Source organism: Desmodus rotundus, chromosome 6 (assembly GCF_022682495.2).
Source record: "Desmodus rotundus isolate HL8 chromosome 6, HLdesRot8A.1, whole genome shotgun sequence".
Taxonomy (NCBI): Eukaryota; Metazoa; Chordata; class Mammalia; order Chiroptera; family Phyllostomidae; genus Desmodus; species Desmodus rotundus.
Window position 1 is genome coordinate 123,721,096 of NC_071392.1, and position 12,619 is coordinate 123,733,714.

Consider the following 12,619-nt stretch of genomic DNA (forward strand, 5'->3'; position numbering starts at 1 on the left):
ATCATATGCTTTTCCTGCATCTATTCATATGATCATGTGGTTTTTATCCTTCATTTGTTTGTGTAGTATATCACGTTATTGACTTGTGGATATTGTACCTACCTTGCATCTCTAGAATAAATCCCCATTGATCATGGTGTATGATGATTTTAATGTACTGATGGACCCATCTGCTAATATTTTGTTGAGGATTTTAGCATTATGTTTACCAGCGATATTGGCCTATTTTTTTTCTTTGTAGTGTCTTTATCTGGATTTTTAAATTTATTTTTTTTTAATTTTAGAAGAGAAAGTGTCAAAAATTTAATTAACATTCAGTGTTAAAAGCTTTATACCCGGGGTACACTAGGATATAGGAGTGCTGCTTCTAATGAATCACCCTTGAGGGTTTGGTCCTTGGTTTAGAAGTCGTGGAGCTCTGGTATTTTTATGTGAAGTGCTTTAAGAATTCATGATCTTGGTCCAGGGATGGTGATATTGTGCCATTTTGTTCTTCCTCAGAAATGTGGTTCTTGATTATCCTCTGAGCAGCCAGAGGAACCTGATGGTTCTTGTGAAATTGCATAGCCCTGATTCTATCAAGCCTGCCACATACTTCAATCAGATGACACAAGGATTCCTTCTTGGAGAGCTTCTCTGTTGCCTGGAAGAGTAAAAAGATGATGTCAAGGATGATGATGACAAACTTGGTGTCTGGGATGGTGAGCAGGTTCATCAGTGGCTCCAAGACTCCAGAGTGGATAAGCTGGATCAATTGGTCCATTGTGCCCCCAGTGTCAAAGTTAGCCACTGTCTGGTCAGCCCCTTTTTTCAGCAGAGCCACCAGGGGAGGTAGGATGTTGCAAGCAATAAGGGGCTGGTGGTGCTGGGGGGACTGGGTGGCCACATTGCTCAGGGCCCAGGCTGCCACCTTCTGGATGGAGGACTTGGGGTGCAGCAGGAGCTGGGGCAGCATGCCAAGGTTGCCCATGTCAATGGCCACCTGGGTCTGGCGATCTGTTCCTGTGACAATGTTGCCCATAGTGTGGAGAGAGGGGGTCAAGATCTTGAGTTTTCAGCTGGTCATGAGCTCAGCTAACATGGGCAGCACCAGCATGTCAACCACTTGGTCAATGTGCTTGTTGCAGCCCTCAGTGAGGTAGGACAAGGCCCAGCCGGTGTCAGAGAGAATCCCTCTGTCTTGGTGCTGTAGGAGGTGGGAGAAGATGGACAACATTTGCTTCACTGCCTTTTTTCAGGGGTACGGATTCTTGCTTCGGCACAGGTTGGACAGGGTCCATGTGATGTTCCACAGAAATGTGGTAGACACATTCATTGGTATAGTTGATGAGATCAGGGACAGAAAATGTGGGATAGCATTGCTCGAGATAACAAAGTCTCTGAATTCTGGGCCATCACCTGCTATATTACCAAGGGACCACACTGCCTGTTCACACAGTCACATGGGGGGAAGACAGGAGCTCAACCAAGGGTTGGACGGTGCTCCCTTCCACAACAGTTCCAATCAGCTATGAAGGCCCTGAAGTGATATTGGTCAGAGCCAAGGCTGCCTCAAACTGCAAGCAGGGGTGATGTGAGGACCTCAGGAACTCCACCAGCCTGGGAATGAGCCCCGCGTCGACCATCAGCTTCAGAGGAGGGTTCCTTTCCTCGGACAGTATTCTCCTGGCAGCCTGGGTAGCCTAGAAACATAGTTCTGGATAGGAGGCATTCACACCATTGATTATTTCTTGCAGGGTGAGGCTGACCCACTTGGTCCCTTCTTCAGAAGTTGGGTCAGTGGAGAGACTGGTGATGTTTCTTCTCTTGAAGGCCTGCTCATCTTTTTTGGCCTTCCGGAGCTGCAGGCTCATTGCTATCCACTGCTGTCGCTGCATAGATGCATCTTTACTTTGGTATTTAAATTTTCTTAGCCTCCCTTCTGGAGCTTCTAAAGTCTGCATGTTGACTGGAAGAAATAAACCACCTGGCAAGGAACTGCCACCTTTATCTGGTTTTGAAATTAGGATAATGCAGGCCTCATAAAATGAGCTTGGGAATCTTTCTTGCTTTTGAATTTTTTGTAACAGTTTAAGAACAATAGGTGTTCTTCTTTGAAAGTTTGGTAAAAATTATCTGTGAAGTTATCGGGTCCATTCTTTGGGCTATTGTTTGTTGGAATTTCTTGATTACTGCTTCAGTTTCATTAGCTGTAATCTGTCTATTCAGATTTTTGATTCTTCCTGATTAAGTTTTACAAGATTGTATGTTTCTAGAAATTTATCCATTTCTTCTAGGTTGCCAAATTTTTGGCATACAGTTGCTTATAATATTTTCTTACAATATTTTACTTTACTACTTATTTTATTTTATTTAAAATTTTTTTGCTGTAATGGTTGCCCCTAATTTCCACCCTTTGTCTCCTTGTACCCAGCCCCTCTACTCCCTTAGGCAATCCCCACACCATTGTCCATGTCCATGGCCTACATATATGTTCTTTGGCTATTCTGTTCTCTATGCTGTACTTTACATCCCCATGACTATTCTGTAACTATCAATTTGTACTTCCTAACCCCTTCACCTTTTCCACCCACCCTTCTGACACCTCTCCTATAAGGCAACCATAAAAACATTCTCTGTATCTATGATTCTGTTTATGTTCTGCTTGTTTGTTTGTTTTGTTTTTAATAGATTCAATTGTTGGTAGATATGTATTTATTCCCATTTTATTGTTCATATTTTTGATCTTCTTCTTGTTAAAGAAGACCCTTTAATATTTCATATAGTACTGGTTTGGTGATAGTGAACTCTTTTAGTTTTTTCTTTTGTCTGGGAAGCTCCTTTGATTCTAAATGATAGGTTTGCTGGGCAAAGTAATCTTGGGTGTAGGTCCTTGCTTTTCATAACTTTGGATATTTCTTGCCAATCCCTTATAGTCTGCAAAGTTTCTTTTGAGAAATCAGCTGTCAGTCTTATAGAAACTCTCCTGTATATAACTAACTGCTTTTCTCTTGTTGCTTTTAAGATTTTCTCTTTGTATTTAACCGTTGGCATTTTAACTATGATGTGTCTTGGAGTGGGCCTCTCTGGGTCCATCTTGTTTGGAGCTCTCTGTGCTTCTAGGACTAGAGGAACAATGGCCTCTGCCAGCACTTCTGTTTGGGAGAAAGCTTCCCCCAGCTCTTACCCTGATGCCAGACAATTCGATCCTCCCCATATATCTCTGATGCCTTTCAATCTACTACCCCCATGCTGGAGCTCAGAGGGAGTGAGTCTGAATAAATTTGTGCATGGGCCTTTTTAGAGGAACTGCCTGAGTTCCAGAAGTTTCTATCAACCACAGCCTTGATCTCCATTGGTTTTTACAGCCAGAATTTATGGAGACTTATCTTCCTGGCACTGGAAACCTGAGCTGGGTGGCCTGGTGTGGGGATGGTACCACAGGCTCCTGAGATATCCTTTCCAATTTTTATCTACCACACATGGATGTGGGACCAGCTAATTCTGCATCTCCATCCCTCCTACCACTCTCAAATGGTTTCTTCTTTAATTCTGTGGTTTAGAATTTCCATTCAGCTCTGTTTCTGATGGTTCTGAATGATGATTGTTTTAGTTTAGTTGTAATTTTGATGTGTTTGTGCTGGGAGGTGAGCCATGTTTACCCTTGCCGCCATCTTGACTGGAAGTCCTCACAATCCTTTTCATTTCTATGGAGTCAGTTGTTACTTCTCCTATTTCATTTTTGATTTTATTTATTTGGGTCACTCTTTTTCTTGGTGATTCAGCATAAAGGTGTGTCACACTTGTTTATATTTTCAAAGAACCAGCTCTTGGTTTCATTAGTTTTCTGCAAAGTTAAGTTGTTATTTGAGATTTTTTGTTTGTTTCTTGACTTAGGAGATTCATAATGCTATGAATTTCCCTCTTAGCACTGCGTTTGCTGTGTCGTATAGGTTTTTTGGTTGTTGTGTTCTCATTCTCATTTGTTTCGAGTTATCTTTTGATTTCTTCCTTGAAATCATTAACCCATTCATTATTTAGACTCCATGTGTTTGTGTGTTTTTCATTTTTATTTGTGATTAATTTCTATTTTCATACTATTATGGTTAGAAAAGATGCTTATATTATTTCAGTCTTTTAAAATTTAATTAGACTTGTTTTGTGTCATAACATGTGGTCTATCCTAGAAACTGTTCCATGTGCCCTTGAAAGAATGTCTATACTCCTGCTTTGGAAGGAAATACTCTTGAAGATACCAATTAAATCCATCAGATGTAGTGTGTCATTTTATTTTATTTTATTTTATATTTAATTTATTTTATTTTATTTTATTTTTAAATTCTCATCTTAAGATATTTTTTAACTATTGATTTTATACAGAGAGGAAGGGAAATGGAGAGAAAGAGAGAGAGAAACATTGATAAGTTCCCCCCTGTGCACACCAGATGACTGTTAGGCTCAGTAGGCTTGCCGACTGAGGATCTGGGAATCAAAACGTCCACCTTTTGGTGTATAAGACAATGTTCCAGCCAACTGAGTCACCGAGCCAGGGCTGGCCTAGTGAGTCATTTAAGGCCACCGTTTTCTTATTGATTTTCTGTCTGGAAGATCCATCCATTGATGTAAATGGGGTGTTAAAATCCCCTCCTATGACTGTGTTACTGTCAATTTCTCCTTTTATGTCTATCAACATTGGCTTTATATGTTTAGGTGCTTCTGTGTTGGGAGCATAAATGTTAACCAGAGTAATATCCTCTTGTTGGATTTCTCCTTTTATCATTATGTAGTATTCTTCTTTGTCTCTTAGTATAACCTTTGTTTTAAAGTGTAATTTGTCAGATATAAATATTGCTCCCCTAGCTTTTTAAAATTTCCATTTGCATGAAGTGTCTTTCCCCATTCCTTTACTTTTAGTCTGTGTGTATCTTTTGTTCTGAGGTGGGTTTCTTGTGGACAGCATATATGTGGATCTTTGTTTTTCTTCCTACATTCAGCTACCCTATGTCTTTTGATTGGAGCATTTAAGCCACTTACATTTAAAATGATTATTCATAAGTATGTATTTGTTGCTGTTGTATTCTTTTGCTTCGTTTCTTCTCCTCTTCCTCCTCTTCCTTCTTCTTGACACATTAACACTTCTTGCTATACTGGTTTGGTTGTAACTAACTCCTTTAGCTTTTTCTTGCCTGGAAAGCTCTTTATTTCTCCTTCAATTTTAAATCATAGCTTTGCTGAGTAAAATAGACTCGGTTGTAAGTCCTTGCTTTTCATCACTTTGAATATTACATGTCAATCTCTCCTGGCCTGAAATGTTTCTGTTGAGAAATCAGCTGTCAGCCTTATGGGAATTCTCTTGTAAGTAACTGTCTTTCTCTTGCTTCTTTTAAGATTCTCTCTTTGTCTTTAATCTTTGCCACTTTAATTATTGTGTGTATTGTTGTAGACCTCTTTGGGTTCAACTCGTTTGGGACTTTTTTGTGCTTTCTGGACTGGTGTGTCTTTCTTCTTCACCCATTTTGGAAAGTTTTCAGTCATTATTTCTTCAGGGAGGTTCTTGATCCCTTGTTCTCTCTCTCTCTTCTTCTGGTACCTTCATGATGTGGATGTTGTTATACTTCATGTTTTCCCAAAAGGCCCTTAAAGTACCCTCATTTTTCAAAAATCTTTTTTTTTTTCTGCTTCTCTGATCAGGTCTTGTCTTCCAAGTCACTGATTCAACCCTCTGCTTCATCCAACCTATTGTTTATTTCTTCTAGTATATTCTTCATTTCAGATACTGTATTTATTTCTGACTGGTTCCTTTTTATGGTTTCCATGTCCTTTTTCATTTTGTTGTAGTTCTCACTAAGTTCCTTGACCACTCTCATAGCCATTTTCTTTTTCAACTTTATATCTGATAAATGCTTGCCTCCATTTAATTTATCTCTTTTTCTGGAGATTTCATTTGGGGCATGTTTGTTTATACCCTCATTTTGGCTGCCTCTTTGTGTTTGTTTTATGTATTAGGTAGTATACTATGACTCCCAGTCTTGATAGGCTGGGTTATATAGTAGGTATCCTTTGGGATCCAGTGGCTCAGTCTCCTTGATTATCTGAGCTGGGTGCTCTGGGAATGTTGCTTGTGTGAGTTATATGTACCATTGTGTTGTATTTAAGTCTGGATTATTATTGGCCCATTTGTGCATGGGCTCAAGTGTCAGGCTTGCTGACTGTTAGGATCGACCCTGACCATGTTGTATAAGCTGCTGTACAGGTGCTGACCATGTGAAGTGGAACTTGCCTCAGCAGTGTCGGTTGCTTGCTGATATCTCCTTTTGGATATGCTACTGTAAACTTATTGGATCCTGCTCTGATATTGCCTGAATCTGTCCACTTGGCAAATTGATTCTGGGGCCTCTTAGAGGGACTCAGGTGCAGACCAATGTCAGAAGCTGCCTATGACTGCCTCTGGGCAACCTGTTTGGAGCTTCAAAATGATAAATCTAGAGTTTGTGGCCACCTCTGCTAAGTTTGGGGGTACATGGGAAGGACCAAGTGGTGCATCAATGCTGGCTTTTAACAACACTGGGTCCAGGGACAGGTCAGCAAAGTCCCAAATCACCCTGATATCTACCTCTGCCTGCAAGCTGACTGTTAGGCACAGTCACTAATAGAGCTTCTGGTGGTACTCAAGTTGCATGAGGTAGGTTCTCAGTGAGTCACCAGGTATGAGTGAGTAGAGTTCACCTGACCGACACAGGTACAAACTCAGTGCCAGTGTGGATCTGAGGCTACTCAGCAAGTGTTCCAGGGTATACCAAGTCTAGCTGTCACCTGCAGGGTGCTTGCACACCTTTGTGGTAGAGCAGGGTCTCCAGGATTTGTCAGGGTGAGGCCAGCATCATTTATCAGGCCCAAACAGACCAAGGTTTGGTGGTGGGAAGGGAGGGCTCTGTACTGGTCGAGCAAGCAAGGAAAAAATGCCCCCTGTCCAGGAGCCAGATTAGTCTATACCAGATTCTACTGGAGGAGCTGAAGCTCAGCAGGGCAGGGCCACTGGGAGTCAGGAGGATGGGGCTGGTGGATCAGTTATGAGGGGTAGGCACCAGTCAGGCTTGGGAGAATGAGCTGGGAGTTGCTTTTGCCTCAGAACCACATAACTCAATGTGTCCCAGATTCTACCCAGAACTCAGCAGGGCAGAGCTAGCAGGAATCGGGAGGGTGGGACCACCAGGAGCCCAGATAGTGGGGTCAGTGGATCTCCCATGAGAGTAGGTGCCAGTAAGATTCATGAGAAAGTGGTCATAATGGTCCCTGCTCCAAAGCCACACAACTCAGTAACTGATACCTCCTGAGTCTGTCCAGACCTCTACACCATGTCCTAGGCAACTGGCTTCTCAGCAGGGCGCAAGTTCTACAGGATGGGGCAAGAGGGAGTCCAGAGTGTGCAGCTATTGCTTTTTCCCAGGTTGATACTATATGGAGTGGAGTGCTCCACCCAAGAAAGATGGTGTCTGCATTGTGGGAGAGTTACTTCAGCACAAGGATCCCAGTGGCTGTTCTCTCATTTCTCTCTCCAGAGCCACAAACCCTCATGTGACTCTAGTCTACTCTGCTTTCCCTCTGCTGGAGACCAGAGTGAGTGGCTGCAAATGAGATATTGCATATTTGATCTTTAAGAGAGTGCCTGTGTCTCTAGTAGACTCATGTCTCTAGCGGACTTTCATCTGTAGCAGACTTTTGTCTCTCTCTGGTGCATAGAATTTCCACTGATTTTCATAGCCAGGTGTTATGTGGGCATCTTTTTTTGACTCTGGTGCTCTGGGCTGGGTATCTAAACTTGAGGTTGAGACCCCACACTTCTCAGTGGGAACTTCCTGCAGTTGAGATATCCCTCCAGTATCTCAACAGTTGCTTATGGGTGCAGGGCCAGCCCTTTTTACATCTCTGCCCTTCCTACCAGTCTCAGTGTGGCTTCTTCTGTAAATCCTTGATTTTAAGACTTCTCTTCAACTAATTATCAGTTGGTTATTTAGGTTGCTTGCTCTATATTTTAGTTGTAATTCCAGTTTGGTCCTGGGAAGAGGTGAATTTAACATCCACTTACTCCACTGCATCTTGGATCTATCTTTGTGCTCTAATAAATATTGATCTGTGTTATATGTTATATGTGTTATAGATGTACTTGAAATCCACCTTAATATTTGATTGTTTATATTTTCTGTAATTTTTGAAAGAGTAGTGTTTTAGTTTGCTTTGTGAGTTAGGCAATGTGAATATAGATACCATTTCCACTTATTTCGTGGCAACTCTGGGCATTCTGCAAGGTCAGTGTTGGTGTCACAAGATGACGTTATCTCTGCCCTCCAGGAAGACAGATATGTTCCCCAGCTGTGATGTAAATGATGCCTTCTATATCTCAGGTGTCGGCCCAAGGCTTTATATCATTTACAACCCCAAAAGAACAGTAGATCTTTGAATTTAACCCCATTTAAGGCCAATCTTACTTTTTAACTTCATTCTTTTATTATTTATTTATTCCAGTAATATTTATTGAGTGCCCACCCTGTGGTTTGCACCGTGAAAAAGTTCAGCTTCCAGTTGTGTGGAGAAGAAAGAGATTTATATTAAGGCTCAAGCCCTCTGTTCCCTGGAATACAGAACATTCTATCTTTAGGTAGATATGGTTATGAGTGGCAGCTGAATTGCTAGAACTCATAGAGCAACTTTCTTTTTATTCTTATAATAATCTAAGAGGTGGGAGAGAATTAGGCCTAAGGGAAATTGTATGCATTGGAATGATACCTTTTATTGACAATTTATTATGATGGTAGTATTTATAGAATATCTAATAATGGTTACCACATATAATTTTTATTATTTGATGAATTAGTTATCTATTGACACAATAATGCAACATGATAAGTAACCACAGAGTCTGTGATACATATGGCAATAAACATTTTTTGTTCTAGTGTCTCTGGTTTGGCTAGGTGATTCTACTTATCTAAGCTGGGCTCAGTAAGGCTTACTTCTGTACCTGTTACCAGTTTTGATTCATTCGCATAGTTTTGCTGATCTTGGCTGGACTCCCTTACATATTTGAGATCTTAACTGGGAAAAGTGGGGTCTGCCCCACATGTCTGTCCTTTGAGTGATCTAGTCAAAAGCATGCTCACATGTCAGACAGAAGAGCAAGACACTAAGTGGAAACATGCAGGTGTCTGCTCATATCACGTCTTCTGGTATTTAATTGACCAAAACAAATTATATGGTTGAACCCATAGACAAGAAGCAGGAATTGCACTATTATATAGCCAAGGGCAAAGATCGAGGGAAAGGGGAAGAATTGAGGCTACTTTTACAACCTGTCTACCAACCTTGGTGTGTGTGTGTGTGTGTGGGTGTATACATATATTCAATGGTTAATTAAAATAAATATACATACAATTGGTTTGGTTTGTTGGAGTATAGACCATAGAGTTTATGAGATCCCTGAATAATAAAGCTCTTCACATTGAGTCTTAGTCAAGTCAGCTTTCTTCCAAACATGAGATTTTTCCCTTTTCTCCATAGAAAGAACCCAATATTTTGAGTCTTTTTTTTTTTTTTTTTTACAAAGAAGAAAAATGCCTCTTGGACTTAAAATGTCCTGCCTTCCTTTGTGGAGCTTAAATTTCCTAAGCTGGAAACTATGTATGCTTTTTTTTCCGCCAAGGTCAGCTCTGGGCCTATGGTTTCCACTGTCTTCTTGAAAGAAAAAAACCCCAACAAAACTCCTAGGGCACTATAATGTGTCCTCCTTCCATATTTTATGTAGATATTTAAGAAGCCTGATTGCTTTGGGTGTAATTGAACCAGTAGAATTATTCCAATTGGCTTTTTAAAGACTCTATTACAATTTTACTTTTAGTTTTTCTGGTATTATGGATTCTTGCAGTATTTGGTCTTTCTAATCCCTGGAAGTTTTATTTAGAACAAATCTAAAAGATATTTTGCTCTCTGTCTTTTACAGAATTCCATCTGGGAAGGGTGATTGGGATGAAAACACTGAGTTTGTCCCTACATCTAGCTACCATTTCTGGTTAACTACAGGGACTTTGAAAGTGGGTACTCTCAATGTGCAACCAGGCTCTATTACTTATCAGTTAGATGGCTTGAGGCAGGTTATCTAATTATTTTTAGCCTCAGTTTTCCTTTCTGTGAAATGGTGTCACAATATCTACCTCTTCTGGTATGTAGTTGTCATGGGGCTAAATGAGGTAATGCATGTGAAGCCCTTTAACCCAAGCTTGAGAGATGAATTTGATTAATGGGGGGAGATTCTTATCTGACTTTGTGAACTTATCTCCCATTCACTGCATTTAACATTATTCTTGAGCACCAACTTCCTGTCCAGTAGAACCTCAATCAGGCTGATGATGGCAACTTAGAAACAGTTTATATGACACTCCCAAGGAGGATTAGGGCCTGGATGGTTTTAGGAATGAATCTAGCAGGTGGGACATGACAGGAGGAAGCACATGGAGGCATAGACTGTCCTCCTTCTTAGTGGGGGTTTCATGTGTGTGTGTTCCCATCACCACCCAGCCATTCTTCTCCTCTCGAAACCTCTTATTTGCCTGCATAAGGCCCCATCTCCTTTCAGGGGACTCTCACTCTCCAACAAGTTGTAGTGAAGACCCAAACTGATTCTCAAATTTGGCTGTGTGGCAGAATCACTTAAAAAATACTGATGCCTGGGCCCTGCTCCAAAGATTCTGAGTTACCTCATCTGGAGTGGGGCTCAGGCATCAGCATTTTTAAAACATTTCCCATGTGATGCTACTGTGAAGCTAGGATGAGAACCACTGGGCCAATCTATCACAGGGCTTCTATGCAAGATTTCTATATAATTCCACTGTTATTATGACCCTACTTATTTGATTGCTGTAGCCTGCAAACATTCCTTTAGGAAGAGATGTTTGTTGTCTCAATGGGTGTGCAACAAGAACAATCCTACCTTACACTCAGGTAGTGTTTTATACTCTTCCATAAGCTTTCACATTTGAGATGAGAAATATTGCAATACAGCAAAGGGTCCCACATTAGGACTTGAAAGATTTGAGTTGGGGTTTTACTTACATGACTAATTAGTTATTGTGACTTTGGCCATAGCTCTTAAATTTTCTGAGACTTTGTTTCATTACTTGCTCTTTGGATAGAATTCTAGTGTAATGTGTAGAGTAGATAACACTGGGTCTTTGCCCCTCTTAGCAGATGTGCAAACTGAAGCAATGAGTGGAAAAGTGAGTCATCAAGGCATATGCAAAAGTTTGGATTCATCAAAGTCAGGATCCCATCACTTAGGCTCTTAGCCCAGCATAGGTATATGTACGTACTTCTCTACACTGGCAAATTATCCAAAGGGTTGGGAGGTATGTTGTTTCAGCTGAGAGAAATGAGAATTAGAGGACAGCTCTGTGTAGATACAGCAGATCTTTCTTCCTCCCTCCTCCCATTTTTCTGCCTTCTCGTTCACTTCTAGGCCAGTGGAAATGACTATGAGGAATAGATTCCTTTTCACAGGTACAACTGAGCAGTCATGAAAACCCAGACAAAGTCTTCTCTATTCTTTTGGTACTTGTACATCTGTTCTTGTAGTCTTCTTTGAGCAGAGTCAGAGAGAAGTGGTAGAGCCAGCCTAGATATTCTTCAAATGCCTTTTCACTTCTTCCTGGAACATAACTGAACTACATTTCCCAGCTTTCATTGCAATTGTTTGGCTATGGATAGAATCCTGGCCAATAGAAAGTGGATGTGCTCCTTTCAGGCTCTCAAAAACTCCCAGGGGCATCCTCTATCAGGTTTTCCTGCCTATTCTTTCCACCATGGAAGCTGTGTATTTGAGGACAGTGAGGCAACAAGATAGAAAGAGTCTGGTTTTCTGGATATGGGCTTGAAGAAAAGATACCTAATTAAGAACACCTGTATTGAAAAATTATATGAGCAAGAAAACAAACAAACAAACAAACAACCAAAAATCCCAGAAAACAAATCCAAACTCTGTTATTTTGTCAAGTGTTTGAGATTTTAAAAATTGACCTTGGCTGGTGTGGCTCAGTGGATTGAACTTCATCTGGCCTGTGAACCAGGCTAGGTCACTGAGCAAGTGGCACTAAAGGGTCACTGGTTAGACTCCTGGTCAGGGCACATGCCTGGATTGCAGGCTAGGTTCCCAGCTGAGAGTGCATGAGAGGCAACAGATTGAACTATCTGTCACACATGAGCTTCTCTCCCTCTTTTTCTCCCTCCCTTCCCCTCTCTAAAAATAAATAAATAAAATCTTTAAAAATTTGGCTTGGATTATTACTTTACTAACTTTGGAGGAATAGAAAGAGGACTGGTGGTTTGGTGGGGTGATGCCTTTCACATCCAGAGTTCTCTGTGGGATCAGCTAAAACGATCACCTTCCTTAGCTCCTTCCCCTGCCCTGTACTGTGTCCCTCGCTGTCTTACAGGTTTCACCTGGGAGCCCTCCCTTATAAATCACATGCTCAAGAATCCTCACCTCTTGCTCTGCTCCATTCGATCCCAATCTAAGGCATTCCCCCAATATAATGTCAGCTCCTAAGGGCAGAGACGTACTTTAATTCTCCACTGAATCTCCAGTCATCCAATG

At 41.1% G+C, this 12,619-nt stretch overlaps 1 protein-coding gene across 1 annotated transcript; it reads right to left on the reverse strand.

Moving 5' to 3' along the window:
- Positions 1–427: 427 nt before the first annotated feature.
- Positions 428–1,943, reverse strand: LOC112303653 (importin subunit alpha-8-like). The gene is given in 2 exon segments (XM_053927413.1): positions 428–1,439; positions 1,441–1,943. Coding segments are annotated over 2 exon segments (1,515 nt in total).
- Positions 1,944–12,619: the final 10,676 nt, after the last annotated feature.